Source organism: Panthera tigris, chromosome F2, assembly GCF_018350195.1.
Source record: "Panthera tigris isolate Pti1 chromosome F2, P.tigris_Pti1_mat1.1, whole genome shotgun sequence".
NCBI classification, from domain to species: domain Eukaryota; kingdom Metazoa; phylum Chordata; class Mammalia; order Carnivora; family Felidae; genus Panthera; species Panthera tigris.
Genome location: NC_056676.1, coordinates 14,176,500 through 14,198,364, shown reverse-complemented (window position 1 = coordinate 14,198,364; position 21,865 = coordinate 14,176,500). Strand labels below are relative to the sequence as shown.

At 42.9% G+C, this 21,865-nt stretch overlaps 1 protein-coding gene across 1 annotated transcript; it reads left to right on the top strand.

Moving 5' to 3' along the window:
• Nucleotides 1-622: 622 nt before the first annotated feature.
• GGH (gamma-glutamyl hydrolase) lies at nt 623-19,965 on the top strand. The gene is made up of 9 exons (XM_007085033.2): nt 623-813; nt 3,944-4,055; nt 7,972-8,022; nt 9,295-9,379; nt 12,298-12,436; nt 14,739-14,845; nt 14,927-15,017; nt 17,254-17,391; nt 19,582-19,965. Exons 1-9 carry the CDS (start codon nt 705-707, stop codon nt 19,704-19,706), a joined length of 957 nt encoding a protein of 318 aa, XP_007085095.2. The 5' UTR covers nt 623-704; the 3' UTR covers nt 19,707-19,965.
• Nucleotides 19,966-21,865: the final 1,900 nt, after the last annotated feature.

The following is a 21,865-nucleotide window of genomic DNA, read 5'->3' as shown; positions in this document are numbered from 1 at the left end:
CCTTGACCCACTTCGGAGCTGAGGCCACGCGCCTGGGAACGTGTTCACATCCATCGTCCTTCCCTCTTCCCTTTGTTTCCTTAGGCTGCCTGGACCCTGAAAACACAGAGCAGGATGTGGAAATTACCTCTGAAGTCACAGTCTATCCTTCCACGGAACGCTGGAGTGCCCAACCCAGCTGCCAGCATTCCTAAAGTCAACGTCTGGCCTTTCAGGCGGCAGCGATGGTTGGCGCAAAGTTCTCAGACGAAATTCTCAACCTCTCGCCGGGCCCGCTTCCTGCTTGGTTACAAGACTCGGTCTGGCGGAGACTGGCAGGTTCCCCTTCGAGAGCCTGGGCTCCCTTACCCGGGACTGAAGGTCACATCCATAGAACAGTGGAAAGGAGGATTCCGTCCACCCCGGGGCCGCAGAGCAGCCTCCGGTGTCTCCGCACCGGCCGCGGGGTCGCAGGCGGCGGAGCGAGGGCCGAGCAATGGGACGCGTGCGGCGACTGCGCCCCCGGAACCTTCCGCGCAGGCCCCGCGGCCGCCGCGCGCGCCGGAACTGCATTTCCCACAGGCCTCCGCGGCGGAGCCCCGCCCCAGCCCGCCGCCCCCGCGCGGTCCGGGGACCGCCCACCCCGCCGCCGCTGTCGCCGCGGCTGCAGCCTCCGGTGTCCTGCCAGCTGTGCTTTTGAAAGGCGGCGGGAGGCGGCGGGCGCGATGGCGAGCTTGGAGCGCCTGCTGTGCGTGCTGAGCCTGCTCCTGTGCTGGGCGGCCAGCCCCGGGCTGTGCGCTCCTCGCGCCTCCACCTCCGAGAAGCCCATCATCGGTAAGAAGGCTGGGCGGCAGCCGCGGGCTGGGGCCGGGTGTCCGTCCTTGGCACTTCCCGCCGCTGGGCTCCAGCTGCTGCGTCCCGGTTTGGAAATACCCGAGTCCAGGGTTACGTTGGGTGCCTTCATTTGTAGCACGAGTAAGAGCCGAGCCAAGACGCCGTTTGGATCGTGCCGAAATATTGCTGCTGCCTGCTGATTCAAACTCGTATGGCTCTTGAAGTTGGAGGGGAGGAGGGTGCGCTGGGAAGAATCCTGCGGATTGTTTTCTTTTTGGTACATAGCTAGGAATTTCTACTAACTCAACAAACTGTATATGCGTTATGTTTATTACAGCTTCACGGAGCGAGGGCGTTGTTTCAAGGTACAATGCATTACACATACAAAAATCGAATTGACCAGATAATCAAGAAATTATGGTATAGTTTGGATTTTTGTCATTCTTCAGCACCGGAGGGCAGCAGTGGCTAGTAGAACCCTAATGTCAGTTCTACTCTGTGTGAAAGTGAAGCTTCTAATTTTTCATTTTCAACTAATTTATGTTTTAAGAAGAGTAAAATCAGTTTGCCTTGCCCAAACAGACATTCAAGGCAGGGAAGGAGAAAGCTATCCAGGAAACATCAATCAGCCTAGAATTAAAATTTACCAAAAGCAATTTGTGTCAGACAATTAAGATTGACTTTATTTTCGAGGTAGTATTATGCCATTCAAACTCTTTTATCTTCCGGGAAGAGGAACAGCATATTCTGTAACTAAAGAGAAAGTAAATGAGTATTTTTTCATATATACTAGTAGTGCTCACATTTTGATGTTTTTATTTTTTTTAATGTTTTTATTTATTTTCGAGACAGAGAGAGACAGAGCATGAGCAGGGGAGGGGCAGAGAGAGAGGGAGACACAGAATCAGAAAAGCAGGTTCCAGGCTCTGAGCTGTCAGCACAGAGCGGGGCTCTAACTCACAAACCGCAAGATCATGAGCTGAGCCGAAGTCAGTCGCTTAACTGACTGAGCCAACCAGGAGCCCCTCAAATGGGTTTCATATCAATATTTAGAACTTGGAATGCCTTATTTCATAAATTGGGTGGTTTCATAAAATGGTGGTTAGAGTCTCCCAGGAGAATTAACTCAAAATAAAGTTCTATGTAGTGTGTTGAGAATTGTGAGTACACAGAGGAAGCAAAAAGGAAAAAGAGGGGGACTCTTTTCCCTCTCCTAGAAACAGTGGTAATTCAGGGTTAAATATAGAAAAAAGGGAGAGTCTGCTTTTGGTCACATGAATTAAGACAAAATAACTGAGCACCTACTGTGTGCAAGACATTGAATGCGGAAGTGCAAAGGATTCAAAGACGAGGAAATCACAAACGTTGTGAGATGGTCTTAAAGTATGGGTGGAATCTGGGGGGACTTACATGTTGAGGGACTTACGTACGACCTGAGCTTCCCCCCATAGATGGGAAAAGTGAATATGTGGGTAAAGGGGCAGGGCAGGGGAGAAGACGGTGGAACTCACCTGTTCTAATATACTTTTCCCTTTCTTGGTACTTATGTTCACCTGTCCCAGACCCTTTTTTATGGCACCTCACCTTGCCTGCCTTGTACCATTCTATTCTCCCATTTCCGATGACGCCCCCGAATTCTTTCCCTACCACAGTTCATTTTTCTCAGTGGAAATAATCCTGCCTGTCCACAACAAGGAAGACAGTCCTAGTGAACACATTCTGGTATTGGGCACATGTCCACTGAGTGCCTGACAACTTTTTGCAAGAAGCTGGGAATACAGAAGTGATTGATACAGGGAGCCCTTCCAGTCAGGTGGCCCACAGAGACTGTGAAGGTATTCCAGGTGGTGAAGCAGCGAGTGATACTGTGTTCTCCAAACAGACATGTTTTGCTGTATACTGGATGCCAGTAGCTTTCTGGGGCTGAGGTTTCAGTGATAAGAGGCAGCCTGGGTGGGAGGTGGGGCGGAGCACACAGGGTCTTACAGAGTTTATGAAAGTTTAGGGACCCAGTGGCTTAAACAACGAGAAACTTAAACAGGGCTCTAATCATATGGACTCCTTGCGATGTGATAGGCGCCCACTGGACTCAGGGCCTTTGCACATGCTATTCCCACACCCTGGATCCTTTTTCTTCCAGATATTTGCCTATGGTTTTCTCCCTCATCTCTCTGAAGCCGCGGCTCAAATGTCATGTTCTGCCTTCTCAGAAAGGGAGGATCCTCAGGGAGGATTTACCTGGCCATCATATGTAAGAGACCGGCTAGATGGGACCTCTGGATAGATGGGACCAACTCCTCCCCCTCTCCAACACACACCTTCTTACTCCGCTCTACTTTTTCTCCTTAGCATTTACCACCAGCCATCAGACTTTATATTATAACCTTTTATCTTGTTAGTTATTTGTCCTCTCTTCTCTCCCTCCTTGCACACTAGGATTAAAGTCCACAAGGGAGGGATTTGTGTTTTGTTCATTCATGTGTCCCCAGCACCTAGTTCAGTGCCTGGTAAATATTATGATCCAGTAACGTACTGAATGAAGAAGTGGATGACTGAATGGTGATACGATGAGATCTCTTTCCACGTGGAGAATAGGTTGGAGTTGTTGCGGGTTGTTTAAGAAGGGATACAGACAGGCTTTTTAAGAAGGTATTATAATCAGCCAAGATGTTGGTTGCTTAGATTACCATAGTGTTGCTGATTCTGGAGCTATGTGGAAAGAAGGTATATTTCCACTGCTTTATTGTCAAGGAAACAATGTGTCTTTGAGTGTGTATGGGAGGGGAGAGGCCTCCTTCTAGATTTAAGGATGTGAGATTGATTCTGGGTTGTGTGAAGGAGGCTGGTGCTATTGTAAACCTGCTTTGGGGCTCATTTGGTCTCCCTAACTGAGGTGAGAAAGAGGCTGCTTCTTGAAACTCCTGTCAGCCTCCTTTTGCTCTTTTCTCAAAGTTTATGGATGCACTTATAGAGGAAGCTTGGTGTTTCATTCTGGTAATTAAACAAGTAAGGTAGTGGTATCTTTACTCTGATGTGCTTCCGTTTCTGAGTAAGAAAAAGAGGAAATTGCTTGAAACTAAAACTGTTTTCTCCCCCACCCTTTCTTTCTCTCTTTCTTTTTGTAATTTAGGAGTATTAATGCAAACGTGCAGTAAGGAAATGAAAAGCCTGGGAAAATACTATATTGCTGCATCCTATGTAAAATATCTGGAGTCTGCAGGTGCAAGAGTAGTACCGATAAGGTATGATCCAATATTTTTACACCATACAAGGAAAAAACTCCTGCTTTATTGCGAATTATCGTCTATCTCAAAAATTCATGTTTCCTTTGCTGTGATTGCATCATTTAAACGTGGCAACGTTGCACCTGATTTTTGCCACAAATCTAATGCTTAGGGTCTCTCATTAAATTGTTTAAAGTGTGAATAAAGCTGTATTTGCCAAGCTATTAGAAGTCTGTCCTGTGCATTCGGTAAAGAACAAAATGACAGTTTCCTATGCTCCGGAAAAGGTGGTATTTGGAAAGTAATGGAGTAAAAGGATCTAAAACTTAACCAGCTTTATTCCATCATATTAGGATACGGGAACACTTGGGGAATAAAAGAGGTTTTTAGAAGATGACTTTTAAAATACCTTCACACTCTGTTTTAATGTTTGTGAATGACTAATACAGCATAAATTACAATATGAATTACAATTATTCAGTGTAAATTACAATTATTACAGTTTTAAAGGAGCTACATTACTTTTGGTGATATGATGGCCTAGTAAGACTAAAATGACTTATGTCATATTTTGATTTGGAAAGAACTGAATTTTTTAACAAAACCTTACAAGTATCTATAATATTTTTTCACCCCAAATTAGTGTATTTTACAATCTTCTGGCACTCTTACCTATCCATCATAAGCGACTTCACACATAAAACACAGCTGTTTGCTTTGGGAAACCTGTTTTTGTCATTAATTTTACGTTAAAAAGTTGTAACAAAGAAAGCTACTCTTCAAATAAAACACTAATAATCAAAATGCAAGCATTACAGCTAAGAGAGTTGTACCACAACATGGCTTTATGTTTAGCTTCATGAGGGTCATCTTCTTGCTTAACCTTTTACGTTTAAGTGCCTCTACCCCTTTCACTTTGGCACTTGTCTTTCAGTTTTTAGTAGCACATCTAATTTTTTCAAGTGAGATCTTATTTGGAACCTAGATAATACCAGAGTTTACATTTTTTTTTTTTTTTAACGTTTACTCATTTTTTTGAGAGACAGAAAGCGAGCAAGCAGGGGGCAGGGTGTGGCAGAGAGAGAGAGGGAGACACAGAATCCGAAGCAGGCTCCAGGCTCTGAGCTGGCAGCACAGAGCCCGATGCGGGGCTCGAACTCACAAACTGCGAGATCGTGACCTGAGATGAAGTCGGCTGCTTAACTGACTGAGCCACCCAGGCGCCCCAACACCAGAGTTTTAGAGCCGAGGAGGCTTTAGAGAGTCTTCAGAACAGAGTTTCAATGTTTTCATCACCGAAGCTTTCTCTGCAAGTGGTTTTTTAGGACATTAGTGCTGATCACCTGGATGGGAGGTAGGAGAGACACGAGGCAGGTAGACGACTTCAGAGACCGTTGAGGTAGGCTATGCGTGAAGTGATGCAGGCTTGGCTTAGAGCAGTGCTTGCTGTAGGACTGATGGGTAAACGTTCTCTAAAAATATCAACAAGATTTGATGACTAATAGAATGAAAGGGCACAGGGAGGAATAGTCAAGAATGACCAGTTTTGAAACGGGGCAAGTTTTGAAACTTGGGGAAGTTTTGAAACTGAGGAAGTTTTGAAACCTGATGACTGGGAACGGAATACTGGCATTTATGACGGAGTCACTGAAAGTGTGACTGTCAGCACATAGGTTAATTTCCAGGTTGGGTTCCCAAAGTTCATTTTAAGGTGTATCACTCACAATTAGAATCATAGAGTCCTACAAAAGCAATGTGATTCATGGCAGCTAAATTTCCAGAGTGACCTACAGAGGATTGCCTAATGTAGAATGGGACTGAAGTGGCCACACTGATAAGGTTGAGTTTATTTCCGCATTTGGGATGCTGGGGGTCAACTTCCGTGGCTTAGAAGGGATAAGGAGGAGGATGGAAGACCCAAGGAAAATTCCGGAATAGGTAAAGGGGTTTGTCTTTGTTGTCCTTCTGCCTTCTCAGGTGCCTGGTGCCCTGAGGTTATGCTAAATCCCCACTGGTGGAACCCAAGATCAGCGTCCTCCTGAAGGGTAGCATTGACCCCTTTTGATTTAAAAATTTGTTTTGTTCACACAGCGTTTTATAACATTTTTAAACATTTACAAGTCAGAAGCCTTCATGAAAGTCTGAATTTCTGGCCTTCTTCTCTCCCCCCGCCAAGATAATGATATGGAGCTGACTTCAAATAAAACAACATTGGCAACAAGGCCTGTCACTCCTCTTTGTGCCACTGAAACTGTGTCATCCACCATCATTATCAGACTTAAGCCGTTTTCTTTTAGTTAACGAGAGAGCAAACTAGTTCGTATCCTATTGAGAAGGTCTTTCGTTTCTAGAAAGTATCACAACATGCAAGCAACATCTATATTCAGAGAATATGACCTGGCCTGTTTTTGCTGTCTGGTCTCTGAGGCACTTGAGTTCATGACACTTCTTCCCCTCCTTCCCCCAACAATTAAGCCCCTTAAAAGTGATTACCTGGGTCCAAAAATTCAGTCATGCACAATATGGGAGCCATTTATTTAGAATTAATGAAATGACTGAAACCAGCATGCATGGCTAGTTGGTAGAAGTCCCTGGAATGTAGCTGAGTGATCTAAATCCATTCCTGTGAGGATTGTCTGTCCTGGTTTAAACATCCATGGGGAAGATTCTGGGTCCTGACTGTTCGGTTCCCTTGTCACTGGCACAGTCTGGGGAGATTGGACTGGCAGGGTGCTGGGAATGCGGACTCACGTTTCATCTCCCTGCTGCTTCCCAAGTCAGGGCCACTTGCCCATGTATCCTTCATCTAAGATAATGGTAGGCACCATTAATATCACCCACTGCTTTGTAGCTCTCTGCTGGGAGGAGGATTATTATGAACTTCTAAAGAGACCCGGACTGGCAAGGCTCATTTGGACTTTGAGGAAAACCCAGCACAACAAAGCACAGCCAAGTTCCGGGCATCATAAGTGTGTTTAATAATGGGAGAGGTGTTCTAACTGTTCCTTAAACTTTCCCTGGGGCAGAAATGGACTGTGGTTGACATTTGATCAGAAACCCACTTTTGTGGCTGATTGAGAGGGCGTTATGTCTTGTTATTCTCTTATAGAACCAGAAGACTGCTTAACGTAGGAAAGCTGTTGCAGGAATTTCGTAATCACAATGCTCTCTTCTCTTGTTCTTGCATTTTGTGAACTTTTGGAAGAGCAAAACCCATTTTACTATGACCTAACTAAATTTTCACAGATTAATCCCATCACTTTTCTCTGGAGAAGGGGGTAAAATCGTCAATAACGTGGTGATGTTAGGAACCCTTAAGCGAGGTCTGATGAAGGGAGCTTCAGAATAATTACCTGGGCAAATTGCACCGGTCTACAGTGGTGTACATGTAGTCTGTCCCTAGATCGGAACTCTTCTGACTTTTGAAAACACAGTGGTCTCCAGATCTTTGCAGTTAGTGGTGGGGGTGGGATGAAGAAGGGACTTGGCATTTATATGTGTTGTTTTTTATCTGCCCAAACTGCCTGTAGTTAAGGTAGGCATATTCATAAATCTTTTTATTTAGTCTTTATATAAAACTACTGAGTATCCTTACGTGTTGTTGATAGTTTCCAGCTAACAGAGAAATTACTGGTGCCCAAATCTCATGGTCTTTAAAGTTTTACATACTAACACACACTTCACAATATTAAGTTATATTGAGACCACATGAAAACACATTCACTTGTTTGATTAGCAACACAGGATATACTTACAGTATATGATTTTCATGTAGTTTGAAAAAATATCTCTAGGAAGGGAGAGAGATATTGCCTAGCATTTAAGAATTATGTTTCTTTCTTTTTTTTTTTAATTAATGTGGGGACTTTATTTTCAGTCTTTTTTCTTTCAGTTTTGGAAATGGATGTTTTATAATTGTTTTTGTTGTTTTCAGACCTGATCTTACCAAAGAAGAGTATGAAAGGCTTTTCCGGTCTATTAATGGGTAAGTTGAAGCATTGATTTGATATAGGGAACGAGGTGGAGGTCATCTACTTTTGCAAAAATACATAAAAGGATACATGTTTCAATGTAACTATCTTGTAGTGGTGTAATGGTAGTTTTCTGAATTCCGTTTTAGGAATCGTTTTGTTGAGAGTTGAAAAAGTACTGCAGACCGGAAGTGGCCTAAGAAATAAATGCTACATAGTAGATACATTTAGGTCTTTTTTTTTTTTTTAAGTGTCACATAATCTTTGTTCCTTTAATGCTTGTCTTTAATGTTTTGAAGCCACTTTGAATGGCATGGCATACTGCCTGCTCAGGGGATTTAGAAGTTCTAAGTCTGGGGATCGGAATTGGTGATCTTTCAGAAGGTAGTTCGAGGGGCTCCTGAATGGCTCAGTTGTTTGAGCGTCCGTCTTCAGCTCGGGACATGATCTCACGGTTCATGAGTTCGAGCTCTGCCTCGGGCTCTGTGCTGAGGCATGGAGTCTGCTTGGGATTTTCTCTCTCCCTTTCTCTCTGCCCCTCCCCTGCTTGCTCACTCTCTTTCTCTCCCTCTCAAAATAAATAAACTTAAAAAAATGAAAAAAAAATTAAATTCTCATGGATATTTGCTTCTAGCCCATGTATATTTTTATGACCAGTTTGTTCTTTAGGATTAAAAGTAATTCTCTATGAGCCAAAACCAATTCACGATTATGAGCCTGCATTTGATTTTGCCATCACTGATCCCCTGAATTTAAACCTAGCTGTGCCTGGAATTTTATCTCGACTTGATTTCTAGTTTTGTGTACTCTCCTCCCCTCCCCTGCCTATTTATCCTTAATTTGTCTATACTCTATCTCAAAAATAAACTCGTTTATTGAAGAAATTGCAGGAGAATATGCACAAAAGTATTAACTACGGCAGTTTGTGAATGTGTGGGAGTGTAAATATTTTATCTTTTTGCTGTAGTTTCTTTCATTAATGATACTGTTACTTATGTGGTAAGGCAAAATGTATTTAAAATTTTTTTTAATGTTTATTTTTGAGAGAGAGAGACAGACAGAGAGACAGAGAGAGTGCGAGCGGGGGAGGGGCAGAGAAAGAGAGAGACACAGAATCTGGAACCCGACAAGGGGCCTGAACCAGGAGATCATGACCTGAGCCGAAGTTGGACGCTTAACCGACTGAACCACCCAGGTGCCCTAAGGCAAAATTTGTTTTAAAGTAAAAAGAGTTTATTTTCAGTGGGGCGTGAGGTTGAAATGCACCCACTTTTATGTCGTTTCAGGATCCTTTTCCCTGGAGGAAGCGCGAATCTCAAGAAGTCAGGTTACGCCCTCGCAGCCAAAAAATTTTACAACTTGGCCATACAGGTAGATATTGTTCATCGTTTATTATACCAGATGGGTTTTTGTAATTTTCCGTGGGGATAATGCTTTTTTAAGCGTGTGGTGGTACTTCCTTCACGATTTCCCTGGCTCATCCCGCTTTACCTTTGGAGCTGCCAGCTCCAAAGTTCGTGGCAGCTGTCACCTGTTTTCTGTGTTCTTCATTTAGTTCTGGCTGGCCCAGGGAACCAGAGTCTCGCAGACCGGCCCTCTATGTCGGTGCTCATTAATATGATCCAGGTCCTTATGTGGGCTTAGTAAGCTGTTTTGTGTCTTATGAACCAGGCATTGTTCGTATGTTACTAATTGTCATCTCCTCTTGAAAGCTCCTCTCCGTCCTATTTGACCTTGAACGGTTACCTTAGACTCCACAGTGTCACCAGGCACCAAAGCCTCTTGATTCCTTTCTGATGTCTCACACTGAGCCCACGTTTGCACCATACTTCAGATCTTTACTGTTTCTCTCCTGAACTATAATCTTGCTGGCCCTGGTATCTCCCCCGGCCCTTAAACATTTCCCTAAAAGAAATGCCTTTAGCATCCGAGATACTTGCTTAAAGACTTTTAATGGTTAGGCTAGGTAATCTGTAGCCTATCATAGTCTTTGAGTCAAGACATGTAGTGTGTCCACATCCCCACTTTTCCAGCTTTTCCTTATGCACATAATTGAAGCCAGGTTGGTATTCCTAGCATATGTTCTGTGTCCTCCTACTTAAAAAAAATTTTTTTAAATGTTTTATTCATTTTTAAGAGAGAGAGATGCAGAGAGGGGGACAGAGATTCTAAGCAGGCTCCATGCTGACAGCAGAGAGCCCAATGTGGGGCTCGAACTCAGGAACCTTGAGATCATGACCTGAGCTGAAGTCAGAAACTTAACTGACTGAGCCACCCAGGCGCCCCTGTGTCCTCTTACTTTTAAATTGGTTTAGTCTGTTTCTTTCCATTCTATCCCCAGTGCACAGTTTGGCTGTGTTTCCAGACTAAGGTGCTACTCCCCTTCTGTAGAAGTTGCTTTGCCAACTCCAATTGGAATGGTGTCCCACTCCCTCTTAACTTTTAGAGTGTTTTGTTGTAGAATAGTTCAAACATTTACTTAGCTCCAACTCTGCAATATGACAGGATCTGCGACCTTCAGGAGCTTATATTTCAGAAGACAGACTATGTTGAGGTTAGCTACTTATGTCTCTTCAGATTTCACAGTTCTAGCACCTTTTGAGGTGTTCCTCATTTCATATCACATGCTACCATGTACTTAGTACATGCTCAGTGGATATTTTTTTAAAAAAGTGAACAAAGTGGACATTTTGTAATGTGAGTGATTTAAAATGCATTTGGGAAATACATATGGACATTATAAAGTAGTCATTTTTCCTTTTGCATACGGGACTCATGTAACTAGCTTGTTCAATTAAAAAAAAAAAAAAGGAAACACATAATCCATAAGATCCAAAAGTCTACTTTTTTTGTAAAGTTTGCTTTTATTTATTTTGCAAGAAAGATAGAGAGCAAGCAGGGGAGGGGCAGAGATGGAGACAGAATCCCAAGCAGACTTTGCACTATCAGTGCAGAGCCTGATGTGCAGTTTTGAACTCACGAACCATGAGATCATGACCTAAGCCAAAATCAAGAGTCAGGTGCTTAACTGACTGAGCCACCCACGTGCCCCCTGAAAGTCTACTTTTTAAAATGTAATTAGCTACCTGAAGATTTCAAAGCAAAGGAAAATAGCTCAGCCACCTTGAACTGATTTAGCTACAGCTCCTGGGATCCACAAAGCCCTCCCTGAAGAAGCCTTGAGAAGCGAAGTCTGTTAGATCTGTTCACTGCTACTCTGTGTCCTTTGCTCTGCTAGGCTTTGTGGAGGATCCACAAAAAATAAAAGATGTGGTCCCAGCAAGCAAGGACTTAACATTTAGCCGAGAAATTAATTTGGTACTTATGGACACAGAACAGTTAAGCCCTCTTTTGTGTTTACTATAGATGCAGTATGACCTTTCAACTTGATGTATGCAACTCTAGCTTCTAAAAATAAAATTTGCCAGACCTGCATATAAAGTGTTAGAAATCCTACCTTGGGATGGAAAGTATAGGAATTAATGTAAATCTGTATTTTTCTTAGAGAGGAACAGGAAAAAAAAAAAGGGGAAACCTTAACAATTTCCTCACTTAAAATAAGTGACTGTTAGGTTATATTTTACAATGTATGCAGGAAAATCACTGCTTTTAGAAAAGTTGCAAAACGCATGTTGGTAATATCAGTACATATGGGTTTAATCATTCCTCAGCCAAAAAAATGGAGTTGCTGGAAAACTTTCTCCCCATCCGTGCTAGTTGTTGTGACTCCTTTTGAAGAAGCTCAATACATTTGTACTTCTTTAGTTGGCAACTTTCACTTTATGCAAATTTATTTCACTTTTGCTTGGCCTTATTCTTACTGACCATTCATTCCTTCCCTTCCAGATCATAGCTTTCCCCTGATTTAAATCTGATTTAAATCATGCAGCCATTACTATAAATGCTTAGAATGGAGGAGGGACTTCAGAGTGTGTTCCAACCAGACAATCATCCAAAGCAACAAGATTTGTAGAAGATGTATAAATGGGCGTTTATCTAGCATTACCTTTGGTGGTTGCAGTCTCTGATTGTTACTTGTGTTGGTTAGTAGCCGCCTGGCAGATGTCAGTCTTTTTCCCAGCGCAGGTGAGGTTAGGTAGTTTGACTCAACCTGAATTATTATATAGGAGCTTGGTCTGAGGAAAGATGAAGTGCTAGCCTACTTATGGATCCTGGAAAGTTCTTTAGAAACCCACGCATGACGTGCCTGTCTCATCATGACAAACCAAATGTATAATTTTTGTTTCGAAAAGTTGAATAAGCTTAGTTTTCTCTTCCACTCTGCAAAGAGTTTCGATGATGGAGACTATTTTCCTGTGTGGGGCACATGCCTTGGATTTGAAGAGCTTTCGTATCTGATTAGTGGGGAGTGCTTATTAACGCTCACGAAAACGGAAGGAGTTACGATGCCGCTCAACTTCACCAAAGGTGAGTACTGTCTTTTCCAGCCTTTAAAAGATATTACCTGGGCAGGATTCGTAAGTAGCACATCTCCACGTCGGAAATGCTCCTAATGTTTACTGATTCTTAAATGATTTACACAAGCTGACGATGTGGATGATCGCTTTTGCACTGAGCTGTGAAGATGGCTGGAGAAGCCCTCATTGCCTGTAGTGCTCCTGGGACCCTGTGTGATTAAGACCTCTGAGGTCGGGCCTGGGTTTGAGTCCTACTTTGTCGAGTTTGCCTTGAGGCATGGCTTAGCCTCTCTCGGCTTTCATTTCCTGATTTTAAGGGTTTTCCTCTTATGGTCGTTTGTGAGGACTGAACAAGACGCTGCTTTCCAGGTACTGTGTGAAACGCTTTCAATACAAGTCTCGTAAATGTTAGCTCTAACTATTATAGTACAGCACTGTTCCCTTGGCCGTGTACTCTGCTTGAATCCCAGCTGTGGTGTACTTTCGATTCTGGTACTGACCACCCGGAGTTAGCTCAGCCTCCAGTTAAAGGTTATCTCCCCAGCTAGACTGCCCTTATTTCAAGATACACCAGCCATCAGTCACATCCGCAAGGCCACCCACACTACTCGCCAACTGGCCACAATTTTGAGGATTCCCATGACCCTTCCTGAGGTTCAGTAATTCACAAGAATGACTCTCAGAACTCAGGAAGGTGCTGTGTCTGCGCTAACTTTTATTATAAAGGATACACACAAGGTGACATCTGGGGAGGGAGTGCAGAACCTCTGTGTCCTCTCCCTGTTGAGTCACATCACCCTCCTGGCATGTCAGGAACTTTTTCCTGGGGTTTCATTGCGAAGGCAAGATTGATTAAATCGTGGGCTGTGTGACTGTACTCAGTCTCCAGTCTCCCTTCCGTCCCCGGAAGTCAGGCTGGTTCAAAGTCCTAACCTACTCTAGTCATGTGGTTGACCTTTCTGATGACCAGCCTCCTCTTGAAGCTGCCTAGGGCCCCACCAGGAGTCACCTCATTAGCATTACGGAGACTCTCCTATTTCTCAGGAAATTCTGAGAGTTTTAGAAGCTGTCAGGAACTCAGGGCACAGAACCAGGCAAATTCTTTGTCATACCACTCTGTGTAACTACGTAATGATTCTTGTAGGTTATCTGATCTCTGGAGCCTCAGAGTTGAGTGCCGTCTGCTCTCTTGTTCTCATAAGGATTTTGGATGGAAAGCAGTAGTTTTATACATAGAACCCATCGAATATTCTATATTTTTCAAAGTTCTTTCTCACATTATCTCACTTAGTCATCGTAAGAGCTCTGTGGGAAGCACATGTATTAGGTCAGTCTATTTTGGATGTGTGTGGTGAGAACCCAGTTTATAAAAAAAATGAAGAGTGCCTTACCTGAGTGCATTTTTATTATCTGAGGTGCAGGGATTCTCATGGAAGCCATTAGCATGCTGAGTGAGAGGCTTCATTTAGGGAGAGCTGGCGTCAGGGCCTTGCATATCATCAGAACTTTTTTATCCTTTTGCTGGTGTTTGAGTTTATGCATCAGACTCCAGAGCCTGGTGTGAGGTAAACTGCTCTTTTCTGATCTCTTTACCGAGTAGAGATTTCTTGGCCTGGTCAATGTTCTTTTCTACGTTGTTGGTGTTCCTTTTTTTTTTTTTTTTTTTATTTTGAGAGAGAGAGAGAGAGCAAATGGTGGAGAGGCAGAGAGAGAGAGAGAGAGAGAGAGAGAGAGAGAGAGAGAGAGAGAGAGTCCCAAGCAGGCTCTGCACTATCAGCGTGGAGCCTGATGTGGGACTCGAACCCATGAACCTCGAGATCATGACCTGAGCTGAAATCAAGAGTCAGATGCTTAACCAACTAAGCCACCCAGGCACCCCTACATTGTTGGTATTTTTAAACCTTTTAAAGTCCAGATACCTTTAAAAATATGTTGAAAGTTCTGGATCATTTCCTGAGAAAACAAAAATATGTTCGTGTGGTAAACTGTACCTGATTTCAAGATAACTCAAGTTAAAATTCTCTGCTTACTCTATGGCCAGCCTGATAATGATAATATTGGAAGGATTTTAGTTATTCATGTTACAATTCTGTAAGAAAAATACTTGATTATAGAACATATTTGAATTTGTGTGTTAAACTCATTTTGTGCTTGTCCAGAAAACATATGTGGAAATGATGTGTTTTGCTTATCAACTAGGCATCTTGATTATGTCTTAATAATGGCCTCTTTTTGGCTGTTAGATCAGTGACTTTGGTGGATTTTATTTTGCCTGTGTTTAAATCATTTCTCTTGTGCTTAAATTATTTCAGGTGCATTCCAGAGCAGAATGTTCCAGAATTTTCCTGCTGACTTGTTGATGTCATTATCACTGGAACCTCTAACTGCAAATTTCCACAAGTGGAGCCTCTCCATGACGGTATCACATTAATTAACAATGAAATTAATGCATTTAGATTAACTACAGAAGTAATTATTTTGTTTTATTTTTATACTCTAGAATTTTACGATGAATGAAAAGTTAAAGAAGTTTTTCAATGTGTTAACTACAAATACAGATGGCGAGACTGAGTTTATTTCAACCATGGAAGGTATATATCATGGCACATACAAACCTTATGTTTCTATATATTAATTTTCATTTTATAGTTCTTTTATGAATTATAAAATCATGTTACTTTGGGGTGTGAAGATAGAAGCTAGGGCATTTTTGGAAACCGACTTTTTCCAAATGAGTTGTGATTTACCTGGGTCCTCTTCAAGAATGGGGTCAGGGAAATGGAAAATAAAGAGTAAGGGGAGGGTAGCTAAAGATAGAAATGGAGAAAATGACTTCTGTTTTTAGCAGTGGTATAGATTAAGCACCATGATAGATTCTCCCGCAGACAACAACAAAAAATATGATTCACATTCAGAAAAACATCTTCCTAAACACAAGTATACCCCACTATCCCAAAGTAGAACCTTCCTATGAAACTCTTAAACCAAAATGGCACAAAGCAAAGAGTATCCCCCCACATTCCAAAAGTTCGCATTAAAGCCACCTTGGTTTTATGAGGGACTTGCATTAGAACCTATTTCCGCTAAGTGAAAGAAATCCGAAGAGGGCTTTTACTTTCATGAAGAAACGCCATTGCTGTACTCACGTAAGTCTCTCATAACCATGAAGTGGCACACGTGGACTTCTGGCAAGTGGGGGATACCAGTATAGTGAGGAAGTGACCGTAGGGATACTCACGCCGAAACCCCTGGGAGTTAAATGGAGTACTTTCTTGTTTTCATGGTTAATTTATTTATCTTTGAAGGGGTTGGGGGATCGGGTCAGAGAGAGAGAGGGAGACAGAGAATCCCAAGCAGGATCTGTGCTGTCAATGCAGGGCTTGAACCTATGAACCATGAATGACCTGAGCCAAAATCAAGAGCTGGAGGCTTAACCAACTGAGCCACCCAGACGTCTTGGAATACTTTTTTTTTTTTTTTTTTAATTTTTTACGTTTATTTTTGAGAGACAGAGCACAAGTGGTGGGGGGGGGGGGGGTGCAGAGAGAGAAGGAGACAGAATCCAAAGCAGGCTCCAGGCTCTGAGCTGTCAACACAGAACCTGGCACGGGGCTCAAACCCATGAACTGTGAGATCATGACCTGAGCCGAAGTCGGATGCTTAACCAACTGAGCCACCTAAGCGCCCCAGAGGAAACTGCATTTATTCCAGACTTGAAGGGATTTCCATATGATGAGACTTTAAGGAAAACGAGCCGTCAAAGCCAAAAAATCACTAATGTGCAAGCAAGGACGATGCATGACAACTTACAGAAATAATAGACAGTCTTTGAGTCAGTGAGGCTGTGCCACATGAGAGGCCAGGGTCCTGGAGTGAAATGAACTGAAATAAAGTGGATATAGTTCTTATTATTCAAAGATTGGTCTTTTTGCTGGCTTGCTCTTGGGGGAGGTCAGAGGTCCAAGGGTTTACAAACAGTGTCTGGGAAATTGTGGGGAAGGTTGGTCAGCCTAGTCTGAAGTCTGAACCTGTTACCTTCTCCTTAACACTATTTTCTTCCTCTGTTTTTTTGCTTTAATGATAGCATTGGCATTTCCCAAACCATCCCAGGTTAGAAACTCGGATGTTGTCCTTGACTTCCTGCCCTCATTCTCCACATCTAAAAAATGTGTGCAACATTCTGTTCCCCAAATGCCTCTTGAAAATATTACCTCCCTGCATCCAGCTTAGCCCTGGCCAACTTCTGTGTTAACCACGTTCTACCTAGACTCCTCGGTAACCTCCTAACTGTCCACAAAGTCACTTTCCAGGTGGCCTCTGGTGACCCCTCTGAAACACCAATTATGAAGTTAGGAACCTTTCCACAGAGACATAGTTTAGGCTGAGACAAACTGGCTTATGTAAAAGGACACCAAAAATGCACAGCATGGTTCATTCTCATATGATTACGTTATGGGAGGAAATGAAAACACAGCATGAGGTAGGGGGAAAACAGACCCATTGTGGAAGAAACTTGTGTCACTAATCACGCGCGGGCACCTGACTGTTTAACTGGGTTATACTCAGAGGCTCAACTATTTCACCCTTCTCTGATTACCTAGCAAATCATGCTACAAATTGTAAAAGGTTGAAAAACCAGGGAAATGTACTGTGAATGTTCACATTCTGAGCTGAAATTCTTTTGTCTCTGAGAGAATGAGCGCAATTTTACCCTGACACTGTGAATTATAAAATAATGTTTTCCCTAGGGTGTAAAACACCTAGGGAATTGTAAGTAACAGCCTAGAGCATTCTCACCTCGCTTACTTGTTTGTGTTCTTCATGCAGGGTACAGGTACCCAGTATACGGTGTCCAGTGGCATCCAGAGAAAGCACCTTACGAGTGGGGGAAGTTAGAAGGGATTTCTCATGCTCCGAATGCTGTGATGGCGGCGTTTTATTTAGCGGAGTTCTTTGTTGCTGAAGGTAATATGCGGGTACATAACTTTATTAGTCCACTGTAGCTTTGGAGGAAACTGCCCTCATCTGAACTTCCTATACTCTCTTGGCTCTGTAGATGTTCCATAGGTTGAACTTTAAAAAAGATTAAATCATAGGAAAGCCCTGAAATTGAGATATTAGACATTCAAATAAAATCAGGACAGTTATTTCAGTTAATTATACAATCTAAAGCGCACTTAACTTTTTTTTTTTTAATGTTTACTTTATTTTTCTTGGGTGGGGGGGAGGTGCAGAGAGAGAGGGAGACAGGATCCGAAGCGGGCTCTGCACTGAGAGCGGAGAGCCCGATGTGGTGCTCGAACTTACAAACCGCAAGATTATGACCTCAGCTGAAGTCAGATGCTTAAGCGACTGAGCCACTCAGGCGCCCCAAAAATGTGCTGAATTCTTGAACAACAGCATGAAGATTGTTGAGTTCTTTGTTTTTCTTTCTTTCTTGAAGATTTTTTAAAAAAATGTTTTCCCTGTGAGTCGTCATTGTGGGAATAATGCTTTAATTTTAACATTCTCTGAGAATTAGATGTCATTTTTCTAAGAAAATTACATAAATTGAGTACATACTCATCAGTCTGTGATTTTAAGGCTGCCTGTCTGCAGGCATTGGCACACTGGAGAAAGTTCATGGGCTTTTTCATGATGAAAACACAGAGGCATTTTCATGCTGTTACATTTATGGGTAAAACTGAGAATTTGGCGGTAGATGCTTAGGTTCCAGTTGAGTGACACAGCTATGGGACAGAGCTACAAACGCAACTTGCAAGGGACACGGCATACTCTGGCGAGGTGTGAACTCCAGCCCATTGTGTTTGCACCCTGTCTCCAAGCTGCCCTATGTTTTTATCAGCCCTCCTGGCCACACTCATGAGTAAAGTACTTACCTCCTCAGTTCTCTCTGGTTTAAAATTATGTTCAGTTGAATGGGTAGTTTCATGACAAAAACTCCGAATTAAAAAAAAAAAAAAATTGTCTCCTGTGCAGTGCTAATCCCAAGTAACATTTTCCTGTTGCATATTCAGAGAAAATGAGAACGGCGTAGGCGGTTTGTTGCAGCATTATCACGTGGCAAAGCTGTTTATTTTATCTTCATTTCCCAATATCCTTCTTTCTAAAAATGCCACAAAGCCTATATTTATTTTCACTTTAGGGGAAAGTCTGAGCCTTCACTGCTTCACATTCAGACTTCAGCTCACTTTTCTCTTTTTTTTTTTATTTAAATTTTTTTTTAACCTTTATTCATTTCTTTGAGTGGGGGAGGAGCAGAGAGAGAGGAAGACACAGAATCCGAAGCAGGCTCCAGGCTCTGAGCTGTCAGCACAGAGCCCGACGCAGGGCTCGAACCCACGAACCAGGAGACCATGACCTGAGCCGAAGTCGGAAGCTTGACCAACTGAGCCACCCAGGCGCCCCCAGACTTCAGCTGCCTTCTTTTGTTTTTTTTTTTTCAATTAAAAAAATTTTTTTTTAAGTTTATTTATTTTGAGAGAGAGAGAGAGCCAGGGAGGGGCAGAGAGAGAGGGAGAGAGAGAATCCCAAGCAGGCTCCATGCCTTCTGTGCAGAATCCAATGTGGGGCTCAAACTCACGAACCGTGAGATCATGGCCTGAGCTGAAACTAAGAGTCCAATGCTTAACTGACTGAGCCACCCAGGCGCCCCAAACTTCAGCCGACTTCTGTGTTCCTCCTTGTTATCCCCGTTTCTGCCTTGCCTCTCACTTCTCCGTATGCCTCAGTTTTGCCAACATCTCCATTCTCTTCGCTCTTGAAGCATCTCAAGAAGATAGACCATGAAAACATCACAGTATACAATTCTGTGTGGTTACTAGACTAGGCTTCTTGCGTGCTAGGACCTTGCCCTGTTTATATTTCCGTCCCCAGGCCCTGCAGCAAGTCTTGCACACAGTAGGCCCTTTGTAAGTGTTTGAGTCAGTGGGAGAGGGAGCCCCACGCTGGATCTGGTGCGGGGCAAATACAGATGCTCTTTTTCGGTAGGTAATGAATCAATGCTGCATTATGTAGGGGAGTTCTTGTAAGATATTTCTCCTTTTTTGGTAGTATTTTCCTGCTTAATAATGCTGATTATAGGAAGCCATGTTATAAAGTAGCCTTTTGAAGATTATTTATACTTTTTAAAAATGAACACTCTTTTTCTTGCAGCTCGGAAAAACAGTCATCATTTTGAATCTGACGTGGAAGAGAATAAAGCACTGATTTATCAGTTCCGTCCAGTTTATACTGGAAATATTTCCTCATCATTTCAGCAAAGTTATATATTTGATTGAAAGCCTGCCATGTGTTAACACAGGAATTTGGGATAATTCCACTATTAAACTGTTGCAATAACTTGCTACTCATGGCAATAATGGAAAGCCACAGAGATTCCTTTTCTGTAATGTTCCTGGTTCTGATTCTTCATTTAGTGTGTTTGAATATTTATATCACATTTGAAAATTAATCAGTGAGACAGATAAAAAAAATCACAGTGTATTCCATGGAAAAGATTTTATGTGAAACTTAAAATAAATGCATTGAAAATCCAAATATTTTATTTTTTTCCTGTTGATTATAGAAATAAGTACCTCTTCCCACTCCCCCCCACCCCCAAACCATCCACCCCATCCTTGCTGAAGACCCTTCTTAAATCTTAGCTCTCGTTCACTGGGAGTCATTGTTTGAGTTTTGGGAGTATTAGTGTGTGAGAGAGTGTGTATGTGAGAGGGTGTGGTGTGAGTGTGTGTGTATACATACATTTCGTCTTCTGCCTTTTCAGCTCCACAGTTACACTGCACACCTCCTGAAAGTTGAGCCTGTGTCTTGAACTTTTTCTCTCTCACAACGTCTAACACAGTACGCCATGAGTAAATACTTGTGACTATTGGTGAGTAAACTTTGTTTCCATGGAAAATAATTTGAAAGCTGCCCAACATTTTTTGGGGGTACATTTTAATCTATTTCTCAATCTGTGCTTCCCTCTTCCATCCCTCAGTCCTGTACACCCTCGCCAACTCTGAAATTTCGGAATTCCTAGAGGACAACAAAAATAGAAGACAGGACATTCTGAACTGTTTTTGACAGACCGCGTCTATGCCTCTGTTCTCCTTAGTCCTTCAGAGCTGCTGCTGGAGTAGAAACATGGGAAACAGAGTGATTGGGCAAGGTGATGTAGGAGCTTATGAATGACTTTAGGTTCAGAAAGATAAGGACAATAATCTGAAGATACCGAGGTAAACCGTAAGCTTTGAGCAATACATCCAAACAGAATATAGGGGTTGAAAGGGAATAACACATTTAGTCAGCTCACAGGATTTTAGGAGAAGTGTGGCAGATTTAGTTTCTATCCGTGAGCAAAAAGATTCTGGTAAGTCTTGTCAAATGTGCCATCTCTCGCTAATTCCATGTCTCTCACTACTAGAAAAAGGTGGCGACTGTTATCCTGCCAGGGTTCTTTCCAGCCCATTTGTATTGAGATAGAAATCTCCTTGTCTCTGAAGTTCCCTAATCACGCTAAATCCTGACCGTGTCATTCCTCACGCTGTATCATCCCTCCTTCCGCTGTGAATGCTACTAATTGCTCCCAAAGTTTCTCACTGGGCTTCATTGGTGATGAGCACACATATAAGAAAATGTAAACCATTATTTTACTTAAATTCAGTTTTCTATTTTTCCATGTTTTTTTATTATTATTTTTTTTTTATGCTAGACTCACTGTATTCCAAGAATGGGATCACTTTCAGAGTTGACAATATCCCTGCCTTTCACATACTACTGCCTGCCAGAGGCTTGGCAGGAGGCCCGAGGGCAAGTGAGAAGAGCGGTCCCATCCAGGCAAGGAACGTCTGTTTCTTGTCTAGCTTGATGTAAGACTGACCCAGGGCAGCCTGACATTGCTACATCAGTGGAGGCAAGACAGGACGGATTAGAAATGCCTGTTGGTGTTAGGAAAGCCCTAGGGGGAGATAGATAGCTGCCCCAGAGGGCTGCCTGACCCATCATGTGGAGCTCCTGGGAAGAGTGGACTGACCATCTTGGGTTCCAGTGGCCGGAGACATGGAGGCTAAGAGATGGGTGCTGCCACCCAATGCCTTTGCATTCTGTAAACTAGAGGTGACACTGTAGTTGGAAGACGGATGTGTAAGGGCCAATATACAGGCCCAAACAAGTGGCTCAAGCCCAAGGATCGGTAGATCTCCGATAACCACACACCTGAACTTGTCCTGTGCCCATTATGAGAGTCACTTAAAATCAACATGTCAACACCATTCTGGCCATCCAATCTCGTGCAATCCTGTGAAAGGAATATTGTGCTTGCCAGGCGGCCCTCCTGGAACTGAAGTCTGGCCACAGGACCTGGACAATTGCATAGGAATGAATCTGAAAGCTGCTCAGGGCACCTCGTTGCCTTGAATGAGTGGGGTTTCGCTCATTTCCTGAAGGGGAGAAC